This window comes from Rosa chinensis, chromosome 7 (assembly GCF_002994745.2).
Source record: "Rosa chinensis cultivar Old Blush chromosome 7, RchiOBHm-V2, whole genome shotgun sequence".
Classification (NCBI taxonomy): domain Eukaryota; kingdom Viridiplantae; phylum Streptophyta; class Magnoliopsida; order Rosales; family Rosaceae; genus Rosa; species Rosa chinensis.
Window position 1 is genome coordinate 63,495,770 of NC_037094.1, and position 25,938 is coordinate 63,521,707.

General features: G+C 38.7%; 1 protein-coding gene and 1 long non-coding RNA gene across 2 annotated transcripts; both read left to right on the forward strand.

Moving 5' to 3' along the window:
* Window positions 1-7,954: 7,954 nt before the first annotated feature.
* On the forward strand, window positions 7,955-9,944 carry LOC112175927. Its single transcript, XR_002926711.2, has 6 exons — window positions 7,955-7,984; window positions 8,083-8,158; window positions 8,454-8,514; window positions 8,859-8,909; window positions 9,276-9,368; window positions 9,678-9,944. It is a non-coding gene; the product is annotated as an uncharacterized LOC112175927 (long non-coding RNA).
* Window positions 9,945-20,705: 10,761 nt separating this feature from the next.
* LOC112178781 (transcription factor bHLH96) lies at window positions 20,706-22,929 on the forward strand. Its single transcript, XM_024317001.2, has 3 exons — window positions 20,706-21,479; window positions 21,606-22,052; window positions 22,669-22,929. The coding sequence occupies exons 1-3, from the start codon at window positions 21,003-21,005 to the stop codon at window positions 22,759-22,761; spliced, it is 1,017 nt and encodes a 338-aa protein (XP_024172769.1). The 5' UTR covers window positions 20,706-21,002; the 3' UTR covers window positions 22,762-22,929.
* Window positions 22,930-25,938: the final 3,009 nt, after the last annotated feature.

The window sequence follows — 25,938 nt, forward strand, 5'->3', positions numbered from 1 at the left end:
CAATGTTCAATGAGGCTAGAATGGAATATTTTGAACGAATTATCGCAATATTCTTTGACATATATTTTTGTGTATATGGTGGGAACTCGTGATGTAAGAATGGAATATTTTGCTTGAATAACCAAGAAGAACGTCCATGACTATTTGTTAGAGGAACTTCAAATCGTATAGAAAGATTTTATGTTTAAATTGACTGTCATGCACCAACTTTCCAGGAGATATGAGAAGAGAAAGGAAGGGCTAAATACGAGACATGTATAGAGAAAAGAAACGATAATGGATGCATAAACTAGAAACACAATATAAAGAAAGTCTCAATTGATTTTTAGTATTCATCTCAGTTTATTTTACTTTTTTTTATTTTTAAGATAAATCATCAAAGTTTATTTAGGCCAAATGGAAGAAAGACAGTAAAAACGAGACATGGGCCGGTGCATCAACAAAGCCCTCTCAGGTTGGAAGAGAAAACACCAGATATCATACGTCAATCAATTGCAACATATCTACCTGAGGCCGGAAAAGTCAACAACAGCACAGCAATACAAATCAAAATTCATTTAACCTAACTACAGACAAGAAAAGCTCCAGTTGAAAGTCCAACTCGAATGCACCATCTAGCAGAGATTGTAAGCTCTTAATTAGAAATTCGCCTAAACTCGAAATATGCATATTACTTCAAATCAAAAGATCTCGAGCAATACTGGGCTGTACATAGATTGCGACCTCAATCATCCACCTAACGTGCGGACGTGAAATATTACACACACAGAAAGCTCCAACATGTACCTTCAGATCATTACCAACCATCGGAACTGTACAAAATATTCCTTCTTCAGTTCAGCACCACCCCTACGAAGAAACAGTTGCCCCACAGTCCTTGCATTTTTTAAGGTGCTAAGTTAGATATATATTTTGTTCAACGGTAATTTTCTCTAGCATTTGTCTTCCTTTTTTTTCTTCTTTTTTTTTCTAATTTGCATGAAAGAGGTTCAAAGTATTTTACATCCTTTTCATGCATTCGATAACAAAGAAATTGATCACAGTCCAAATCTTAAAGCACCTTTTGTTCTTGTTCGTGACTAGAAAATTTACAGGAATTAGTAGGTCCTTTTCTGTCCCATTGGTTCAAATTTAATACAAGCTTCGCAAAGATATGGTTTCCTGAACAACCAGACCAGTTAACATAAATATATAATTGAGGCATGCATTAGTTTTATTCTGGTCAGGTAGAAGTGTGTAGAAGCCTGGATTTTCATAGCAGAAAAGAACAAAATCAGTTTGTTGCCTATAGAATACCAAGACAAAAATCTTTGACGATTTTAATTAAAATTGGTCTTTTTCTATCTTCGTCTGATGCTCTTGTTGGTTTTTAAAGTTGTCAGGCGGGTTTGGGTTCATTGCATTTCCAGTGGACTCCGTACTTGTCATTGTCTCTGGTTTCCAGCATCACCACATACAATTCAGTGTTGGTTGTTTATAATCGACAATAGTAAGGTCTTGTTTGTTTGATGAGTCTCCATCGATCGTAAATATACTTGGGAAGTTTTGTTTGAATTCGATGACGACAGCAGTAGCCTGCTTAGGGCTGGGGATACCCTTCCTGGCCTGACATATTAGGGCATGCAGCCACAGGTTTTATAATGCCTGAAGGAGAAAAAAAATTCTGTGCATTGTGTTCTCATTGTCTTCCTTGACTGCTACTGACAGAATGATACAAAAAATTTCTGTCCCACATGAAATCATAACACTAGAATTATTGATTAGGGATGGTGGCCACTGTATTGGACGTCCGGATCATGTGCTATTGTTTATTGATATCAGCGGAGGGCAATGATAGGCGGCCTCAATGAGGCCTAAGATTTATGATCTCAAATCCTATGTGTCATACCATATAAACAAATAGAAATTTTATTTTCAATTCCACATAATATATCTTGTCATATCATACTATTGCAACACCAACTTTACCCTTTTGTATTTGCTTTTAGATGGTAGAGGGTAAATCAATGACATTAATGAATTTAATTAGGTGACGAAACAAAATATCAGTTATTAATTATGTATTAATTTAAGGGATATGTCTATAGATTCTTTGACCAATATTTTTTCCTTCATTTAATTAAACTCTTTCCTATAATTTTTCTTATTTCCAAATAGCATTAATATATTGAAGTAGGTGTCGAGAAATAGGCATTAACTTTTGTTTCCAAACATTGATTAATTTCATCCAAAAAATAGCACTAATAAATTGAATTTGAAAAATACGTATGTCTAAATGAAGAGGTAATTAAGAAATATTCCATGTTAGTAGCCGCCATCAATTATCATCTACAATCTAACGATAAGGGAAAGAAAGAAAAAAATTTATTGAAACAAACTAAATAGAAAATAGACCTAGCCGTCTCTGCTAGGGTTTCTCGATAAAATTTCCCAAAACTCATCTCTTTCCAGCAGATCTACGTTTGTGTTTGATGGCAAACATCAGGAATGGTGCTGAGGCGGCACTGCTTCAAGCGGATTTGAGTCTGGTGGCTTTGGGGGCTGCAGGGGCTGAGGCGTTTCGGGATGGGTACTAGTATATGGTTGGGCATTTGTTGGCGCCGAAAGCGAAGATGTCGGGCTTCAAAGGTGATCAGTACTTACTATTCAAGATGCAGGGGATCGTTTTGTGTTTCAATTCGTGAACGAAGCTATACGTAATCGTATCTTGCATGGAGGCCCCTGGTTCTATCGTAATACTATACTGGTGGTGGGAGAATATGATGGCCTCAGCCCAGTGGAGGAGGTTTCCTTGAATATGTTGGAGAACTGGGTGGTCGTGAAGGGCCTCCCTTTGGCTATGAGAAACAAGATGGCTCTAGCCATGGTGGGTGCCTCGCTAGGGAGGATGGTTCGTGTGGATCTGAATGCTCTGAAAAGGAAAGAAGAAGAACAGAGGATCAAGATTGTGTTTGATGTTTGTCGTCGGGTTCATGTCTGGAAGGTTTTTGAGTTTTCTCTAGTTGTGAAACCGGAGTTATCTTTCATCTTTGAGAAGGTTAAGGGAGTTTGTCGGGATTGTGGTTTGTTCTGTCATGATGCAACCGGTTGTGATAAGCTATTGGTCCGAGAGAAGAAGGAACTACAGGCTAGGCCATCGGCGTTAGCTATGGCCGGGTTGTCTTTGACCTCGGGGAAAGAGGATGGTCATTCCTTGACTGATAGGGCCTTGGAATTGGGCAACACTGTTCTAGTGGGTAGAGAGATTGGGTCGGGTTTTTTCTGGGAATGGAGCAGAGGCTGTGCCATTTGGGAAGGAAGGCCATGCAACGCCGACAACTGTTGGTTTCATGTCCTCCAAGATGTTGGGAATACCTAGACTTCTGGTCCCGGGTTTGAATGATATCCACCATATGGGGGATTTGAACATGAGTGTTCCTTTTCTCGCTACTCGAAAAGAGATAGACTCGGGGTCGTCAGCTGTGATCCCTATGTTAACTGAGATAGGTAAAGAGGCGGCTAGAGTGGAGTTTGCCTCCATGCAAATGGTGCCGGCAGGAAGGAAAAGGAAGGTTGTGTCTCATTTGGATCGTTTTAGGAAGAAGTACTTAGCTTTTCCTGATTCCACGCAGGAGGTTGGTGAGACTGTCTCCTTCATCTTACAACACAAGAATAGTAAGCTTCTGGTTTCACCCAAAGAAGAAGAAAGGCAGACATCCCAAGGGTAGTAAAAATAAGGTTAAGAATACAGATGAACAGGAAGTGAAGAAGATACGCAAGTATAAGCGTAGGGGAAGACTTTGAGTTTTGACTCAATAACTGAAGCATCGGCTACTGTGGCTGTTGGGGAGCTAGGTCTTCTACAGCTGGGGGAGGACGAGGCTGGTAAGGAGTTTCTTGCTCTAGAGGGAGAAATGGAAGGAGACGTGTCACCTTCTAGGGCTAGTTTAATTTAATTTCTATTTGGGTCTCAAAAACCAGTACCTTAGTTGAATCTTTTAATGTCTGCTTCGAGGTTCTTGGTTTTTGTTAGAATAAAGGTGCGTGGATTTCCTAAAAGGTGAGTGTACTCGAGATTTTTTGGGGTGTTATTCTTCTAGAATAGGATTTCAGGAGGTTCTAAGGAACGATTCTTTCTGTCGACCCCATAGGGGTGTTTCGTTTTTGTACTACTTGCTGAATATTAATGAATGGGCTGACCTATTTTCCATAAAAAAAAATAATAAACTCAAATATAACGTTTAAACCCTAACTACAGATAGAGAAAAAAAATGAGCAAAAGAATATATACTATTATATGAATATGTATTTTTTCATATTATATTTTCAAAATTTGCAGGAATCCAACAAATTTTAAATTCATATACATGTGTTATGCAAATCTATTAATCAATGTATGTACAAATCTATTAACTGAATTACATGAAATTTTTTCTATTCTTGATTGAAGAAAAAAATTTATTATTTAAATGATTAAATCTAAGCATGAGTCTAATGAAAAGAAAGAAAAACCAAAATAATTTAGAACCATTAGATTTTAGAAGGATAAAATTGTCTTTTTCTCAAAAATTACATGACATAATTTGGCAAATAGGTGACATGTGTAGCTGACATGACACTTAGGATTGAGGCCACAAATCGCTTTCCTATCACCAGCGGAAGCGTAAATATTGAAAACTTTATTTTAGGTAGGGAGATAGTTTGCATGAATGACACACAATATTGGAGATGTACAGCTCAAAAACATGCAAAATACTCCTCCGCCCCTTACTCAACTAGACTAACCTACTTATATAGACCTAAACTAGACAATGTTATAATTAAGTATGACAATTACAATGGACTAAGTATTACCATTATATTAAACTTAAACATTTCTAACTCCCATAACCTATAAATTAAAGTCACTAACACACAATTATTCTCACCATTATTTTCATCATAACTCTAAATATAATTCTAAATTAACTTTATTTCCAACACTGTTAAGTCGGAAAACAAATTTGTAGTTCCAACGATACATATAACAAAATTCACGCCTAAAATCCTAGGGTAGCCTGAAATAATAAAACTTCTAAAGTAACTAAGGAGAGACATTCAAAATGAGAAAGTTTTCTAAGCTCGGGTTCAAATCTTCTCATAAACCCTTAGGTCTTTATAAACTTATGTTTTAATAATTTTAAGCTTTTCATTATGCATGTAAAGATAATTTCTGCGTGGTATCTAAATATGATGTTCACTTAACGTTATTGATACAATTTTAGTAGACTAGCAAGGAACACAGTATGTGTATATATATATATATATATATATATATATATATATATATATATATCCCTATGTAATATACCGTTAGTAAACAAACCAGTTCACTTGGCAATGGTAACATGAAACTCCTTTGCATGAACAAGTAGGTTATAGTACTGAATATTAATCAAGCTCCATCCTGCCTAGCCATAAGAGCAAGTTCACCGGGCTTGATTATGCCCGGGCACCACGTCAAAAAGTGACCAAAGTCACCAAAATCTAACTATTGAAGCTTCCACCGGGCTTGGGCAAGCGAATAGTGCGTGGCCCAGGACACGAGCTCGGGCAGCAGGGTGACTGAGGGCGTGACCCAGGGCTCCAACGTGGCCGAAGAGGACAGACGCGCTAGGACAAATGCATGTGGTTCACTCGCTTGGAGCGTAGTGCTGAGAAACCCAGATGCGCATGAAGTGCAGGTTTTTGTCATGTAGCAGCATGTGGGGTGGCCGACGTGGCAAGTAGCCATTGGTCTCCTTTGGAATTTGAATGTAAGGTCCATAGATCTGGACCGTTGTTTTGTTTAATTATGGGATGACAATTTACAATTATGGAATTATGGACCCATGATCTAGGTTTGCAGATAAAAAAAAGGGGCAGAAAAAAAATTTAGGGAAAAGTATAAATACCTCATCTCCTATTTTACCTCTCACACACAAATGATGTAGTGTAAAGATCATGTCTATTTATTGAAATTTTTCATGCAAATAAAAGTTTCAGTAGATTTTCACTATTTTAAAAACAAATTGTTGGTTGTGTACATAAGACTTAATGTCAATGGAGTTATTAAAAAAAAAAAAAAAGACTCGTCGGTGGATATATCATTTTTCTATCCATAAAATTTTCTTTGGTTGGATTTCCAAAATGTTCATTAATAGTATTTATTTACATCCTACATTTCTTATTTATACTAAAAAAATAATAAAATATTCGATGAACAGTAACTGACTGGTGACCCTGACCCAACGGGTGGAAGCAAAGATCCAGTGGCAGTGAATAGTTTCCTGCCCTGGTGCCCTGGTGACCTGGTGACCGTGACCTAGTGACCCAACGGGTGAACTTGCTCTAAGTAAGAGGTTCTTAAGCTCTGGCTGACTGGTCCTGACGTATACAAGCATGGTGCATTTGGTACGCGTGTCATGAATATATGTAGCTAGCCCAAGTTGGGTAGGTATTTGATCATCGAATTTAGTACCTTAATTGATGCAGACCTCACATCCACATGCCAAGGTTGTAAATATTCCAATCACATGCAAGCATTTTGGAAATTTGGATTAGAGTTAATCGAATGTAGAATAATGTACATGCCTAATTATTTACTGAAACTGTTCATTTTAAAGACGTTTGTCCTAGGAATCTATTCAGTTCAGCAAAGACTTCAATGACATAATATTGGCCATCTAAATATGAATACAAACACAATGTGTTAATTTTTTTTTTTTTTTAAGGGAAATGGAATCAGGTTCCAAATATATTACGACGTCACTGCGTCAAGCTAGAGGGTTTCATGAAACCACTCATAGTACAAGTACAAGCACAATACATATTGCGCAAGGCAGCCAGAAAACTCCTAACCAATCTGCCCAAAGCAGCTAAATTATTACTACCCAACAAATCGAAAACCTAAAGGAACTGCAGAAAAGAAAAGCAAATAAATAAAACTCCCCTAACCCTACCCTATCCAAAGATGGAACCACTGTCTTGAGCATCTTGACGCCTAAGACCCAAATGGTGTAAACACAACAACACAGAGCGGGGTAACATCCGGAAGACAAAATAGGGCTAGAAGATAAACTATCTACCTCCCCAAAAGCCCAATCCAACCCAAACTAGTAAAAGGAAAAAGGAGACCTGAGCCAAAGGCCCATATCACTAGGCTGCACCACAACCCAGTATGGCAGAGGCCCGAGCCCACTACCAAGATCCAACTTCCTCCACTACAAGAAATTACCCATTTAGAGACAAAACTATTTGTGACAAACCTAGATTTCGTCTCCTTAACCTCTCATGGGTGACGATATATTGATATTGTCGCTAAAGTTTTGTCTTTTAAAGAAACATAATTCACTGTTTTTTCAGAGACAAAATTATCAAAATGGGGGACAACTATTTTTGTCACTGAAAACGGAAAAGAATACGACGTCGTCCGGTGCTTGTGTTTAGAAAATAAGTAATTCAGTTGCTCCCCACTCATCACGTCTTCCTCTCTGCCGTCTCAACTGCTCGCCTACTCTCTGACGCTCAACCTCGGCCTCCACCAGAAATCAACCTCCATGGAAAATGATATTGCCATTGTTTTCTCCTTTCCTCGCTCATATTCGTCAATTGTAGTTTTGTTATTGTGCGATTTGATTTAGTTTGGGTATATTTTGGTGGGATGGTTTGGAGCCCCAAATCAAATTTCGATTCTGTTTTCTTTCTAGGTTTTCCAGGGATCAGAGTGTTGCTATCAATTGAAGTGCTGGGATGGGCTCCTGTTACCAGGAAGTAATTTACAACACGAGGTTACTCTTCCTCTTTCCCATTTGAATTTGGCACCAATTCTCTTCCTCTTAGCCATGGGCGGGGGCTTCCGTCATCAACAACGGCATTCACATTCCCCTAAAATTTGACTCAGACCTTCCTAGGATTTCATCACGATCCCCAGCCCCAAAATGGAGTAGGCCTCATTGTCACCATCTTGTTCTTCACCACCGCACAGGTCTTTCCCTTCTCTTTCCTTCAATTTGCTGTTCTAGCTAACAGTGGGATAGCCATCCCCGATTTTACATTTTTGTATTCATTGAATTTGGATTGTAGGTGGTGGCCATGGTCGACAGTCTGCCAATTGTGTGTTCTAGAGCAACTGAGCAGGACGATGATGTATCCACTTCAGGTAACTCTCATCATTCTTCATTCATGAACAAAATTTTTGAGATCATGTAACTGAAAATCATAAATTTCACCCAAATTAGGGATCTTTATGCAGTTTATATGAAAAGTCCTATTGGCTTTAGCGAGGGGATTCATCCTCAGTTAAATTTTTGCTGTATGAACAGTGCACTTTGTTCCTAAATTGAATTAGATGTCTAAACTGAATCGGTAAGAATCTTAATAGAACATTCTTTCATAAGAATTTCTTAGTCGTTTATGTAAATATTTTTAATTAATTTTGGCAAATGCTTGTGCAGAGCCAACTTGAATTTGTTGTTCTAATCTAAAGGACAGAAGATCCCAGCTACCCAGCAAAAGGTACTCAAACTTTTGTATTTTGACATTATCAGATTGCCTTTGTTTGTTGTTCACTGGGTATCACTAGGAACTAAAACAATGACTGGACTTTTGTATGAATGCAGATTGCGCTCCTAAGTTATTCATTTTCTTGCTTTTTTCTTTTGGTTGTACTATCATGTAGTTTCTGCTGAAGCAATAAGCACCACTACAATTTCTATGCCCAATTTGATTAACAATGTAGAAATGTGTTCTTACGAAAAGCAACTTATATTCTATCGGGTTTTTGAGGGACTTTCTTGCTCTACATGTTATTTCAGTTTTTCTTGCTCTGGATTTAATTATTTATGACACTAATCTTGAAGGTTTTTTAAATTGAGCATGCAGTCAAGGGATGTGAAAGACATACTGCTATGGTATGCCTCTTCTTGCACTTCTATTGTTGTTTATTCCCAATTGTGCTACTTGTATCATGAAAATAAAATTATATCTTCATTAATTGCTTTTAGTTAATGGTTATGTTATTTTAAGACCGTTAGATCATATTCAACCCATGGCATTGAACTGTGTTTGTCTTTTTGTAGTCCCACCCTTGTCTTATTAGTAGTTATGGTTCGTAGCATTTGGTGAATCTATTGGGTGAAAGTTTACTCATTAGACTGTAGGCTGAACCTATCCATGCTTGTTCATCCATGGGGCAAAAATCTGCTATTGTAGATAAGAGAATCTAAAGTTAATTTGGCAGGTTTTTAATTTATAGGTCTTCTTGTCTATATTGACAGGCACTTGGTTCTACACGCTTCAATTGAAGTGGTATGCTTATCGTTTAAAGGAAAAGCTCTCATGCATCAGCCTTCTCTGCACACATTTTCCAGGTCACTCATCTTACTGAACCATTGTCATTTTGGTTGTATGTTAAGCCACCATTAAATAATAAATAAACAAGCATTTTTAACTAATTATGATTCATTGATTTGGATAGCCTACAGCTCTAATTGAGATGTTTTTTTTCTTCTTCTTCTTGCTTCTTTTTTTTTTCTCCCACCTATTTAGTTATGTACAATTTCCTCCATTGTTTCTTTGATTATGCCTAATAACTTTCGTGTAAAGTTCAATGATGTCTTGAATTTGTTCCTTTTTACCATGAGTAAATTGTAAACTGTTTGTTACCTTGTTTATTTCAGAGATATCCTAAGTACTTGCCATCTGTGACATGGGCATTTCTTCGAATGTGTGCTTACGACCTGGCTTCTCTTCTGCTATAACAAGGATCTCACATGAGGGTAGATGAAAGCTCCCACCTTATGGCTTACACAAACGAACAAGTGTGTTTCTGTGAGGTTGCATGATTAATCATAGACACACTTTTGTGAGACGAGGCTTTGCTGAGCAAAGAGGGAGATGAAGTTTGAATACAATTGTTTTGTTTTTAGTCGAATGTTCTTTTTACTATGATGGGTACAATGTAAAATTCTTTTTTAATCTAATAAAAGAAGTTTAATTGTGTTCCATAATGCTCATTCTTTTTTTTAATTGGTTGTTGGTTTCGATTATGTTTCAGTTATTTAATTTAATAAAAACTGAAGAAGAAAATATTATATTTGGGATCCAGTCAATTTCCCGCCATATATCATGAATTCCCAGGAATTGTAGATAGCAAGGGAGACAACTATGGAGGAAAATAGAGACGAACAAGATTTTGTCTATGATCTTTTTTGGTGACAAAATTTACCTTTTGTCACTAATGAGAATCTGTCACGCTGTATTAGAGACAAATTTAGCGACAAAATCATTTTGTCACCCATACTAGTTAGTGACAAAATTGTACTAATTGGCGACAAAACAGTTTTGTCTCTAAAGGGGGTTTTCCTTGTAGTGCTCACACCAGCGGGACTAGACCGGCCTTCTCAGAAGGCAGCCCCGCCGCTCACCATTCTGGCAGCCTCCATCTCTCCTCCACCATCACTGGGTCCTCCTAGAGACCGGCCGGAACGCCAACTTCAAAAGCCGATCAACGGAGCCTAGAAACCACCAGCACCCTCTCTCGAAGCTGCCCGAACTTGCACCCTCCACTGTCACACCGCGATCAGAGCCTCAACAGACGGCGATCCGCCTCAGAACTTCCGATCACAAATCTCTGCCGCCGTCATTCAAAAGCTAGACAGCAGATCTCCGGCTTGGATCACACCACACAAGCCACCGCCTCCTCGCTGAGACAACCGCGATCGGAGCCTGGCACTCCTGGATCGATCAACGTCGTGGACCACCACTGACCTCGCCGCGATCAATGCCTGCCACAGCCTGGATCGAAACCCACCAACACAATCTGAGAAGCCTCCAAACCAGGAAGCCCCCCGCTGCACCCACGATCGCCGCAGAGAGCCTTCCCTGCGTCGCCGTCGTCCACGATCATCGCCTTGCCTGAAGGAATAACGCCGCCGCCGCCAGTTGAAACCTAGGTTTCAAAAAAAACCAAGGTCACTCACTCCGAGAAGCTTGGAGACGAAAACCCTCCACTCGCCCACTTGTCCTGACTACTTGAGCTACACAATGTGTTAATTTAATCAAGGGAGGATCCAAAAAATGTGAGCCTTGTTGTGGCAATTTTTTTTTTTTTTATAATTTTCATAAACGAGCGGGTTGAGCTTTTATTGTTTTTGGGAGTCAGGGTAAATGTTGTTTGTGCGGGATAAGATGAAATTTAAGAAATTAATTATCATCCTTTAGAGATAATCGAAAATGAAGTCAAATTATGTAATAACGTTACCCATAACTCAAAAAGTAATATAATCTATTAACTCTCGAAAATAATTTTTTTAAGAGCTCATATAATCCAGACCCAAAAAAAAAAAAAAAAACAAGAGCTCACATGCATGTGCGAACTTCATAAATTGACATCAGGACAGCATCATCGATCGTTTCAATGCCTAAATCTCATATCATTATAGTAAGACAAGCATCCAAGACACTGCTTGAATCTTAACAAAACATTGCAAAGCAGCTAGATTAGCTTAGCTAGCAACAAAGAACAATTAGCAGCAGGTTCCCAGAATTTGAGGTCCCAAAATCCATCGTTTCATGAACAAGTCAACAAACAATATTCTACTAGGTTTTAGCCAGCCATTTAAGTACTTAATTAATAACCCAGATATATATATCTGATTAAAAACAAGTTGTACGTTTAAAACACCCCACAGTCAAATAATATATAAAAGGTTCTGGTACATTGTGATCACGCCAACTTGGCGTGAGCTAAAAGGTGATCTGGTAAACCGTAGTTTGCGGTTGAAGCACATGCGATCAGGGAAAGAGGTACTACTGATTAAGGGACATAATCTGGATTAATCTTGATGTTTTGTTAGGTGATGAGTTGTATGCAAATAAGGTCTACCCTCCTCTAGCTAGCTTCCACTCTACTCCACAAGTGACCAGAGCTTAATGTAGTTAGACATGAAAGCTAGGGTGTAGTGTTGTGTTGGCAACACTAGTTCGCTAGGGGAGGGTGTAGTGTTGTTTGATTAACATCTATTGGATCCTAGCTAGGGATCAGGAGGTTCAAACAGGGTTTGATTACAACAATTTTGGATGGTAATGAAATAATTAATTGATTTTTTTTTTTCTACATTTTTTAGACATATACAATTTAATCTCAACTTTTGATATCACATATCCTATCCAAAAAAAAATCTTTTGATATCACATATATTGATAAGTCTGAATTTCTTAGTCACCCGACAATAGCAAGAACACAAATCATCTTTTGAAGTTACGAGTTTTATGCCCAAATATTACCTAAACTCTTGTCACCTCTCCATTTGTACAGTTCAGAAACATAATAAAATTAAAACCATAGTGAAAAATTATATACACACACACATACACAATTCTACCATTCCAGGGTCGGTCCTGAAAATTAAGAGGCCTAATGCGAAAATTTAAATGATGCCTTATTAATCACGATCTCAATTAGAAGAACTAAGAAAAAATGTTTGGTATAAATAGAAGAAGAAAAATAGTGGACACCTAAAAACATCAACAAGGAAGGAAAAATTGAGAGAGAAAAAAGTCAAGAAATATAACAGAAGATCAGAGAAGAAAGTAGAGAGGCCTTAGGAATGAAATGAAAAAAATAATATTAAAAGAAGAGAGAAGATCACAAAATAGGCAAAGAAAAAATTAAATCGAGCTAAGCACCCATGAGTTTTGAACCCAAGACCAATCAAGCCTAACAACTTAAGGTAAAGTGCCCAACTGAACTGAATAACAATTCAAAAACTCTCAACATTCTTGACCTATATATTTATCTAAAGCCATTACAAAATTGAATTTAGAGGCTTTCGAAAACCGGAGGCCTTGTGCGGCTGCTCCATTTGAACACCCCCAGGGCCGCCCCTGTACCATTCAAATAACGTTGTGTTATAGACCTTTTTTTAGATTAACATTACCAAAATTGAATCAAACGAGATATTCAAAGCCTATATAAACCACATAATAATCAATTGTAACTTGCTTGGAGATTATTCTGGGTCTAGGCACAAACGGGGCCGTGTGCAAACATACTGAGTACAAGACCGAGCTTGAACTTTTCAAGCCTGACCCAAAACGTGTTATCCAGAGTCTGGACCTGAATTAAACTTGGATAAAAAAAATTTAGGCCCAAATAGACCTAAAAATAATAATTACTTTGTGTCTAACATGACGGTAAGTTGGTGACTGAACCTTCCTCTACATAGACTCGCAGCATAATCATCCCAAGTATTTGGGGTCATTCGGGCCTAGAACTACCACCAAATTCCCATAATCTCACTCCAGGGTTTTTGTCAGTGAGTTTGAGGAGTGATGGGGAGAGAGAGAGAGAGAGAGAGAGGGTGATGGATATAGAAACAGAGAGCAATCTAGGGTTGAACATGGATGGTGGAGGGAATGGTGATGACTATGACAATGATAATGAAGGTGGGGTTAAGATTTTGCTTCAGAATTTGACTTTAGCTAGATCAGTGTCAGATTGGATGACCTGCTTCCATCTTCGACAATTGGTTCAGCTTCATCATCACCTGAGCGGAAGGCTGAAGAAAATTCTATCTGGGTTGCGAGTTGATGGGGAAGAAGGAAAGCAAGTGGAGAATTTGACGCAGCTAGGGAGGGAGGAAGAACAAGATAACGGAAGCATCTAGAGAGAAGAAGAAGAAGAAGAAGAAGAGAAGGAATGGAAAAAAAAAAAAAAAGGAAAAGAACTGGGCCTTTTCTTTTTCTAAAATGTAGGACCGAGATCGAACCGAGTCTGATTCGGTTTAAACAAAGCCCATACTGATTTAGTAAAAAAATTTAAAAATCGAATTGAATAGGCGTGTCAGGCATGTTTTTCGAGTTTTCAGTCTTTTTTTGGCCTAACCCTAGTTTATTTTTGGACTAATTTCTGCTTACCCTCTTGCGGTTTGGGTCCAACATCATGTTATTTCCTATGGTTTCAATTTAATCAGTAACACCCCTAAACTTTCTAATTTCATTAGCTGTGTCCAATTTCACTCGCTTCATTCAAATTGGACATTAACTCCGATGATGTGGCTCACTTTAGGGGCTAAAATGGTCATTTCAAGACAAAAGACCCTACCATAATAAAAACTCCATCCTATTATTCTCTAATCCTTCTCTCCCCATCAATCATTTCAATCTCCGGTGCCCAAAACCACCGCCCTTAAATTACACAACGACAAGTAGGACGACCTTTGCCACCACTACCTAGCATCAGCACAACAAATGCATGTGATTTTTGTTTTAAGGACACTCTTAATTAATGGCTTTATACTCCATTTTGGAGGCTTTCGGGGTGAGCTGAAATGACCTAATGCACACGAGATCCTTGCTGGCCCCCGTCTTGAACCAAAGCTCAATCTGACCTTTGGTCTCTGTTTTTCCAATTTGGGGTCTTGGATGAAGCTGGGGCTGGACCTGCATCCGGGTTTGGCATTGGGAGGCAACTCATCGGTGCAAAAAAGCTTCAAGTATTCGATGCTGGTGGTTTTACCCGAGGACCGTTACCACCACTACCTAGCAACAACTTCTATTTGATTTGTTTCTGGCCTTCTGGGGTCTAATTTTACAAAAGAGATGTAAGGAACCATCTTTAGTGCAGAGGCACAAGAAGTACGTCTCTCCAACCCCATTTTCTTAGAAATTTATGCACTTTTGTGTTTGATTTTGCAATTAGCATTGGATTTGATAATGAACGTGTTTAGTTTTCATTGAATTAAATTATTTTGTTTTTGGCAAGAAATGTGATTAGTGGAGGAGCAGAGGAAGAAGACGAATATGGAGTTTCTTTTGTCGTTGGGTTTTTTTGTCTTGAAATTATCATTTTTGCTTCTAAAGTGGGCCATATCGTCAGATCTAACATCTAATTTGGATTGAGCAAGTAAAATTGGACATGACTGATGAAAAAAAGTTTAAAGGTGTTACTGATTAAATTAAAACTACATGAACTAACATGATGTTAGACCCAAATCTTATGGGGGTAAACTGAAATTAGTCTTTAATACTTTGTTGAACATATTTTGCTCAGAGTGAGATAGGCAGCAACATGCGTGAATCAAGTGTACGTAATGTGATATTTGAAATAGTAACTTGATATTTGACAACAACCCTTACAGCTTTACTCATAATTTAGTAGATATCAGATCAACAATATTCAAAAGTAGCTAGGTCTTGCTTGTGAAAGAGATCTTAATTAAGGCTGAAAACACAAAATTACGGAAAAGATAGTCTAATCGAACCCAAGTTGCATTCTGTTTAAGACTTTAATTGGTAATCGAATCTTATTAACTACAATTATTCATGATCTATTCAAAGGAATGCCAGTTGGGTTTGGATTTCTCTCATTTCTTTAGTAGATCGAAAGGGTGGCAAGATTGTAATTAAAACCCATCAATGGAATAACTCAAAAAACAATTCCACATACAGAAAATAATTTAAAAAAAATTAAAAAATTAGGACAAAGGGTGTTAGCAAAATTCCATTGGAACGAAACCCCAAGAAACAAGGGAAGCCCTAGAGAATGTCTGTTTTTTTTTTTTTTTTTTTTTGATGACTAGAGAATGTCTTATTGTTGAAATGGGGTTTAGTTTAGTAATTAGCATCAACAAAATTATTGGTAAAAGTTAAATATTAGATGAAACTAATTAAAATAGGAAGGGTTCTTGGGAAAGGGAGCATATGGAGACCTAGTCGTCGTCGGAGATGATTATTACACAGAAACAGAGCTGGCTGTTTGTGAGGTCACATGGATTCCTCTGACACCTGAACCGACGCTGGTTGGTGTTGTTGTTTTGCTCTTTTCTCTCCGAGTTGTAGATCTTCGATCATCAGAATCTCTTTCTCTGGGTCATCACCAGCTTTTCGTCATCTTTCTCCTTTCGACGTCCAAGTGTCCGACCATATTATTACCAAATGAAACTACAGTCACATCTGTATTCAGAAATTATTCTCCTTATGCTTCAAAGACCAAATTGGCCCTCCCATGGGAGATATGATGGTTCTGAATAATTAGGGTTGCACGGCGTAACCGGAATCAAAAGCGAGGGTTGAATAGGGAGAAGACTGTCCTCACGGTTAAAAGCGTATACTGTTCATGACATAAGGATATATGCCTTTTGGCCCACGCCCAACAAAATGTCTTCTCAAAAGGGTCCCCCTATTTGTATTATTTACCTAGAGCTTAATTAGTTTATCAAGTACATTACAGGTGTTTAAGAGTTGGTTATTTTTTAATGAACAAAATATAAGATCCTCGTTCAATAATTATTCTTTGAAGGAATTTTAATATTGAAGATATGCCCGGGTCTTATCACCAAGGTGTTGCGTTCATCGACTCAACAATTGTGGGTATTATACCTCTTCAGAGAGTTTTTTTTTTTTTTTTTTTTTAAATTTTATTAAGGAAAATCAAAGGATTTCCCTCATACTCGTATGGTGACTCGAACCTATGACCTAGATCTTAAGTAGTGGGTGCTCTAATCACTGAGGGTGCATACTTGCTATGTCCCTCTTTCATCATATGTTTAAGTCAATGGTCTTTTAAGAAATGATGCAGGCCCTGTTTATTATTGCTTCACTTTAAAAAAAAATCAGCTTTTGTTCAAAATTTTAAATTTTATTATGCTTGGTAAATAAATAAAAAACAACTTTAATTGAAAGTTATAGGTCACTGCCAGCAGATTTTAGAAACAGCCTAGATGTTGCTTTTAGAAGTTACTATGGATCAAAACACACTCTGCAGTTGTTTTATTAACTAACAGCACTTTTAAAAATATTATTTACCAAACATGAAACTGTTTTTATTTACAGCTGATTATTCTTACAACACAGCAGCAGCAGTTTCTTTTAAAAGTCACAGCAATTCCAAATTAGCCCAAAGAAGGTTTAGAATTCTTTAGATTATTGTGCTATAAAGTAGCGTGTCATCATGTGTAATGTCCATTCTTAATATATTGCCTTCTTTCATATAAAAACAAAAAAAGAGTTAATTGTTAAGGGAAAAAAAATGTAGCTATAAGTTCTGAAAAACACTTGTACTGTGCGAATTTCGCAGCATTTGAGCTTGAATAGTAAACTATCACCATTCATAATAGTAATATTTTATTTGTATGAAAACACAGCATTACATAGCAAACTAATAACACAATCTAATTTTATCTTTCCTGTTTCCATCAAATATCGTGTGAACTATTATTAATTGCAATTTCAAATCCTAACCCAATTGTTTAGGTTAAATGGATTGAGCAACCAATACTCTGCATCCTAGTAATAAGAAAATTATGAAAGTTATTCATAATCTGTGGAATTTCAGGGAGAAATGTGGCTATTAATATATATGTGAATCTAAAAGTTTTTATATCTAGGGTTAAATACAAGAACAATTCTACCTACTCTTTGAGAGATTTCCATTGAGGTACATTAGAAAAAGAAAAAAATTCAAATACCGTCCCCAAACTATTTTGCCAAGGCCGATTTGATACCCGAACTATCAAAAGTATCAATGTGATACCCAAAGACCTAAATTGGTATCAACGTGATACTTCCGTCAAAAATTTCTGACGGCGCCGTCTGTTTGCTGACGTGGCAAGCACATGGATCCCAAAAAAAAGTGAAATGACCAATTTACCCTTATTCGTTTTTTAGAAAAATTCATTTACCATCCCCAAACTATTTTGCCAAAGCCAATTTGATACCCGAACTCTCAAAAGTATCAATGTCATACTCAAATACCTAAATTGGTATCAACGTGATACTTCCGTCCAAAATTCTGACGGCGCCGTCTGTTTGCTGACGTGGCAAGCACGTGGGTCCCAAAAAAAAGTGAAATGACCAATTTACCCTCTCTTTTTTTGTTAATTCATTTTTTCCTTTTCTTTTCATTTCTTTTTCTTCCTTCTTCTTCTTCTGGGATTTTCTTCTTCTTCTTCTAAGGGTTTCGCGGCGCCAAGCAGCTTGGGGCTGAAGCTTCCAATCGAACCCGATACCGGTCGAAGAACCTACTGGTGCTGAGATGATCAACGACCCGTCAGCGTAAATTGGGGCCGCCGAGTTGTTGAGCGAGATGAGGCGTTCAGCCGGAAGGTACCATGAGAGAGTGGCCGTCGAGCATGGTAGCGATCTTGGCGCCGAACGGGAGGGACTTGAGTGATCAGACAGGGAAAGCGATGGGAGGAGGTGGTTAATCCACAGAAGTGCGAGGGAGATGGATTTGTAGCAAGAATTGGAGAGGATCTCAGAGGCGTTAGTGATGGTTTGGGCGGAGGAAAAGGAGAGGAGAGAGAGAGGAGGAGAGAAGAAGAAGAATAACTAAAATGGCTTCCCTAGAACTGGACAGCCTTCCCTTCGGAGACAGTACGTACTCCGCCTCGACGACCACTCTCTCATGGTACCTTCCGGCTGAACGCCTCGTCTCGCTCAACAACTCGGCGGCCCCAATTTACGCCGACCAGTCGTTGATCATCTCAGCACCAGTAGGTTCTTCGACCGGTATCGGGTTCGATTGGGAGCTTCAGCCCCAAGCTGCTTGGTGCCGCGAAACCCTAAGAAGAAGAAGAAGAAGAAAATCCCAGAATTGGTCATTTCACTTTTTTTTGGGACCCACGTGCTTGCCACGTCAGCAAATAGACGGCGCCGTCAGAATTTTAGACGGAAGTATCACGTTAATACCAATTTAGGTATTTGGGTATCACATTGATACTTTTGAGAGTTCGGGTATCAAATTGGCTTTGGCAAAATAGTTTGGGACGGTAGATGAATTTTTCTCAAAAAAAAAGAAGGGTAAATTGGTCATTTCACTTTTTTTTTAGGACCCATGTGCTTGCCACGTCAGCAAACAGACGGCGCCGTCAGAAATTTTGGACGAAAGTATCACGTTGATACCAATTTAGGTCTTTGGGTATCATATTGATACTTTTGAGAGTTCGGATATCAAATTGGCCTTGACAAAATAGTTTGGGGACGGTAGCTGAATTTTTCTCTTAGAAAAAACATACAAATCAACTTGTTAAGGAAATTTAGTAGACTTTTGATGCAATTGGTGCTTGTTCTTCGGGAGTGAAATCTACATTCCATGTTTCTCTTTTTAGTAATCTAAAGTTTGTCTTTAGTAGCTTGAGCTTGAAATTTGTCTCATTGTTAAAATTTCAACCAAAAAAAGAAGGGAGTGTGGATTTCACTTCCCTTGTTCTTTTTTCTTCTTACTATTGATCTTCTGCCACTTATAGCACTTGATAATAACATGATCAATAAATATAGTTCATATTGAATGACATGAATTACATATATGAATTTCCCATCTCTTTTTTTAAAAGGTGGTTGGTGTGGCTGCCCTCAAGCCTTAATTAATGAAACTGCAGAATATAAGAGGAGGACGTAGAGTCTGAACCCCAGATTATATTAAACATAAAGAGAACATCTTGAAATAATATCAGGAGTCTCCACTAAATCTATGTATTCTAACAAGCATCAATTAGCAAAGAGTGCACAACTGAATAGTGAATACTTTATTTGCTTTAACAAAGCGGTGACATAACATATCTTTATATCACGAATAAACATAATTACAAATAGCACTGATTTCCAAATATATATGTTGCCGCACGGAAACAAATCTGGCGATACTCCATTTCATCTTGCCATTGGAAGGTTGCGTCCATTTAATCAAATGAACGACTCGCTTCCTTGCTAGGCTAGACAAAGCACATTGAAGGTGCATATCAAGACCAAGAGTACCTCACCCTACCATAAAGTGATAGGGACTTATAGCCGGCATAAAGTCACAATTAACTAAAAATAAACAACAATAAAATATATAAGAAAATAAATTTGGAGCCAGAGCTCAAGCCCATGCCCAAGAACCGTTAGGCCCAGCAAGGAATAAGCAGGAGTCTAGCCCAATCTAGCGCCACCACATACCTATCAACGTCGCCGCCGCCACCGCTCCACCATCATCGCACCTCTGCTTTGTTCTGATCTCCATTCAGAACCCAGCCACCCTAATAGTCAGATCGTCGACTGATCTAAACCCAATCAGCCAAATCATCAATGGAGAAAATGAAACCCTAGAACCACAAATCGACACCGTAGCTTCAACGGCCCTAATCCTCCATCTCATCCCTCCAAACTGCCTGTCCCCAATTATCCCTTGCCAAGCCATGCTGCCTATCTCGCCATCCAACACACCCAATCTTCAATCAGATAGGGAATCGAGTGGTTCAGTCTCAACAACAGCCAAACTCGGCCACCACCACCCTCGCCATCTGAGAGAAACATTGGGAGGAACCTACAAGCCCATGAAGGACAGAGCCCGTCCGGCTGCACGCGCCATACACCGACGAGACCAGAGGCTCATGCCGACTCGAGTGCACCACCGGACGAGGGAAGTTGTCAACGAGGGGAAACCCTGGCTATTAGAGAGAAAACGAGAGCACAATACTCTTTTTCCTTTGAATTTGATAATTTCACATCACTTGTGAAGCCATAAAAATTACATGTACAAACTATCCATGCTAATTAATCTATGTTAAACTATCTTATTTGTTTAATTAAGATGTACAAGACGGTCCATCGATAAGTATATAGTATTTTGCCATGTCTTGGAGAGCCAAGAGAATCTCTCTCTCTAGTCTTTGAGCAAGTGACTGGTCTACATGAAGTCTCACGTGCAACACAATGTAGCTTTTTGTTTGTTTAGGCTTAAAGCTCTTTTAAAAGGATCCAGGCTTTCTCATTTGGAGATGATAAAAGGGTGAGTTTGTTTGCTCTTTTGGTTCCTTAGTGCTTTAGCCTCCTTTCCTCTTCAATCCCAAATTTCTTATTCATCATTAATTTGGGGGTTTCTTTTGGACCCAAAAAGCTTCTCATCATCTCTTCCAACCTTCAATTCCCTTCACCAGAGCCACACAAAAGCCTCTCTCATACATTTCATCATCTTCTTTTATACTTATTGGTTGTAAGAAAGGTGATTCTAGTGTAAAGTGATGGCATTAGAAGCCGTGGTTTACCCAAAAGACTACAACCCATTTAGCTATGTGTGCAAAGATTTCTACTCCCTTGCACCTTCTAACTGGGGCTATGATTTTAGCTTACAAGAAAATATTCAAGACAAAGCCCTTGTTGGACTTCTTGATCATCAGTATAACAACATACACCATCACCAAGGCAGTCTCAATGAAAATTGGGAGTATAACTGCTCATCATCTCCTCCTTCACTTCTGCAAAATGTGAAGGAATGGGATCCTCATTCCTCACCTGAGGCCTTGGAAACCCCGCCACCGCCACCGCCACCGGCAACAACAGGTAGACGCAAACGCCGTCGTACCAGAAGCAGCAAGAACAAAGAAGAAATGGAGAACCAACGCATGACCCACATTGTAGTGGAGCGCAACCGCCGCAAGCAAATGAACGAGTACCTCGCCGTCCTCCGCTCTTTGATGCCAACGTCTTATGTTCAAAGGGTAAGCATACTTTCCATGGTCGTCGATGTGAGACTCGGAGTCTTACAATATTTAATTAATCCTCGTTTTTTGCATTATAACTTTTGGGATTTGTACGCAATGATTAACGCTAACAGTACGTTATAGGGGGATCAAGCATCAATTATTGGGGGAGCAATTAACTTTGTGAAGGAGCTAGAGCAACTGTTGCAGTCCATGGACGGCAGCCATAAGAGCTCTACTAAGCCAGAACAAGTACCTTTGGCAGAGTTCTTTACCTTTCCACAGTTCTCCACACCTGCGACTACACAGTGTAACAGCAACACTTCATCATCGTCTTCGTCATCATCTGAGGGTATCATAAACGACGAGCCGTCCTTGGCTCCTCGGAGCAACAATAACAACAACCAGTGGCCAGCTGCAGACATAGAAGTGACCATGGTGGACAGCCATGCCAATCTTAAGATATTGTCCAAGAAGAGGCCTAGGCAGTTGTTGAAGATGGTGGCCGGGTTTCAAAGTCTTGGGCTCAGCGTCCTTCACCTCAATGTCACCACTGTTGATGAAATGGTCCTCTACTCTGTTAGTGTTAAGGTAATTAATTCAAAAGTGCTCTCATCTTCTCACTTACTTGATTGAGCCGAATCCCCAGAAAAATATTCTTTACCCTAATCTTTTTACTAATTGCGAACAATGCTAATCATTATAGACATTCTCCGGTGCTGTTCTCGACTCATCAATAACTCATTAATATTGTTATTGGGGACAGCACCGAAATTGACAGTGCCTTTTTTTCCTGGCACTGTCGTAGCAACTCTCTTTAATTTTTGGCAATTTAAGTGAAAAGATTATTAGAAAATGCCAAAATGGTGAAAGAGTAAAAGGAGGAGTTGTAATAGTTTCACTTACCTTTAATAAAGGTTAGATTTTATGTCATACTTTTCATAATTCTAGGCCGACATAAGACTTTATCAGCTAATCAGTTTATACCTCTTATTTTATGATTTGACACAACACATTATTTGTCATATGCTTTTGCACTGGTTGTGCATAAAGTGAATATGGTGAATGATACAAATCATGCATGTTAAAAAATTCTGCATAATTTAAAAATAGATCTGCATTACTTTGTTCTTTTGCTAAATTTAGTGAAAGTTTATTGTAGAAAATTAACTAACTTTGTTTCATCTTTGGTGGTGGATTGGGACAGATTGAAGAAGGGTGCCTGCTAAACACTGTGGATGAAATTGCAGCTGCTGTCAATGAAATGCTGCGCAGAATTCAAGAAGCTGGTTTTAGCTGAATTTATTTTCGAGAATTGAAAATCTTCCTCCTTTCCCCCCCTGAGTGGATTCCATTTTCCTTTGTTCTTTACCCTTCTCTTTTGTAAGGTCTTGTTCTGATTTATATACTGTACAATGTGTATGGTGTATGTTTCTCAACTGTGAAATGACCATGATTATTGATGATCCACTGCAACAGAAGCATCTTTCTCAAACCAACAAGAAAATTATATTAAGCTGCTCACTTTTTTTTTTTTTTTGCATGTATTTTATGGTGTTTGTTAACTTAAAATGACGCGTTCTCAAATAATGTGAACACGTTAAAATAAAACTACTAGAGCATTTTAAATTGATGCTTATTTTGTTTAGTATGGTAGCCTTCTAGATACATTCGATCTTTAATAATTTCTTTCTTTTATACACAAATCGGCCGGAGTATTAGGATGATTCCTTGAGAATTTTTTTTTTTTTTTGAGAAACTGTCAACTCAATTTTATTAATAATAAACAGAATAAAAATTACAACTGATAGATGTAGAAACTACATCAAAATATAAAATAGTAAGAAAAATACTAGATGCAATAAAGCATCGGAAATAAAACCTAGCACGGGTACGAAGGGATGCAATTAAGCATTTGATGAGGCACCAGACAGAGTCCGGGCTATGTAAAACGGTACGAATAGTATGGTCGACCATACTTCCACGCAAAGATATGCGTCGAATAGAGGGTAACCTTCTATCAAGGTGACCGCCGGTAGTGTGACTGACCTTGCCTACTCCACGCAAAAAAATGCGCTGAATAGAGAGCAATCTTCTACCTAAGGAACCAAAGCAGCAGATCCAAAACTCATAACAATTTAAGATCCATAGAATGTCTCCGGGATCCCAAATGCGAACCCGAACAGCAATGGGCTCATACACCATTTGCAAAGCCCTAAGAATGAAGACCCACTCCAACACCCTTGGGCAGTCCAATAGAGCAAAGGCCCAAATCCACAGCTTGCTATGGGCACCCAAAATCACTCTTGGCACCCATGCCATCCCTGACCTCGGCCTTGACCTCTGCTCCACCATCCTTCATCGCAGAAAGGGTATCCCAGCCCCACTAACTCGAAGCCGCCCTCCACCACCCATACCCCCAGCCGAAACGCAGATCTCGCCCAGACCGATCCCACCCTCGTCACCTCGCCGCCAAACACCTTCACCGGCGCCGCCCTCCGTGGCGCGGATCTTGGTTCGACCCGGGACTGCGCAATAGCTCCGCCACACCCAGTCCCCTCTCAGATCGGAGGGACTCTGAATAGTCGAGCCTGACTCCGACAAACCCCGTGGCAGCAGCTCCCCACCACCACGATGGTCTAACTCGAGTTCCTCGCCCAACCACCTCGTCGCCATCCCTAAACCCAATTTCAGTCATGCCCGGCTTGGTCGGAATCTCAACGCTGCCCCAAACCAGAACGGGAACGCAGCCTCTTCCCCACTGTGATGAAAAGCACTACAGGCAGACCAGATCTGGGAAAGCACCACAGCCATGGCTTCTTCCCATTGACGCGACACACGATCATAATGAATCTGATCAAAAGAAATTACCACAGGCCGAAATGCGAACCACGACTCGATACAGGGCACGACGGGAGCCATGCGCACAACAACCGACACCGAGGACGACATCGGAGCAATACTCCATCGATGATGGAGAAAGGTACAGAGAGGCTAGAGGCGGCGCTCTCTCAGCCCTAGCAGAGTGCTAGGTATTTTCATTTTCCTTGAGAATTGAATGTGGGGAGTATGTTATTAACTTATGGGGGACAAAACATCCCAAATGCAATAGGAATATACATATAGTACTTAAATATATAATATGTGGATCTAACCATTTATTCTACTCATTACATTGTTTCACCAATTCATTTATCTTTTTTCTCTAAAGGCAAGACCGTGAGAGACAAGTTTCTTGATAAAATGACTTAAAAAGATTGAGGCACAAACAATTAAAATTTTATCAGTCTAATCTTTGACTCTAGATAGAAAAATTCCTGAATTCATCACTAACAAGAATCTTTATAACGTCGTTCCAATTCCTTAGATTGCGCCTTATGAAAGCTTTAGCTGCTTGGCATGTTCTGAGCAAGAATACATTAAGAAATTTCAAAAATGATTTAATAGGAGAGAGAACATAATTGACAGATTCAAGGAACACAAAATTGTCAATATACAAAAGCTATTTTGATTCTTCAATATGCAACGTGCGTTGAAAGTTCTTAGCAAGAACGAAGAAGTTTCATTTACCAGAAAAATACAAAGAAAGAAGAAGTTTCGTAAAAGAAATGATGGCAATTACTTGTACCAGAAAAGAATGATGGGAATATTCAAATTAAAGTTATTCTCTTTTCAGTAGTAAGCGTAAAAGAGAAACGAATGGGACCAATTAATTAAAAGATAAAAGCGTTAACCAAACTTTACAATTACAAACACAAAGGTTCTAGGGGTTTCTGGGTACATGTTCATAACAAGCATAAAATCATATTATAGTTACTATCAAAAACCAGAATAATGAATAATGGTGCTGCAGAACTCACATGTTTTAAAGAAGATAAAGGACATAAAGGACTCAGTAGCAGAAGTGGGCTCAACAAGCTACTATTTTCTGGAATGGGCTAGGGCGCTAGGCCTATTGCATAGCATACAATTCAGAGAAATCATGTTACTACTTTCACTCTTTCAGTTTAAAGATCTTCATTTAGATCTTGGTCGAGAGAACTCATGTGATGATTACCAGAAACAAAAAAAAGATGTTACATGTGGTTTTCTACAACACAAGCTGCTGTTATCCTACGCATTGTGTAAGTATATTGGGCTATTACCATTCAACACATGCTCTCCCAAGGCTACTAGGAGATCAGAAGTCGCAAAGGCTTAGGAGAATATTTTTCCTACCTTTCCGGTGACTCAAGGCTATAAAGGAAGATTGCAGAATCGGATCATCAAGAGGAAATCAAGGAAATCATGCTCACTGATCTTAAGATGAAGGTGTATTTATTTCATATCATTTAACATGATTTAAATTGATTTGCATATCGAATAGATTGAACTGATATACTTATCTGCATTAAAAGGTTTTCGACAAGCATATCAGATAAAGATCGGATGTGCATAACAATAGGAAGATTTGATTTCAGTTTTAAACCCTTCACAT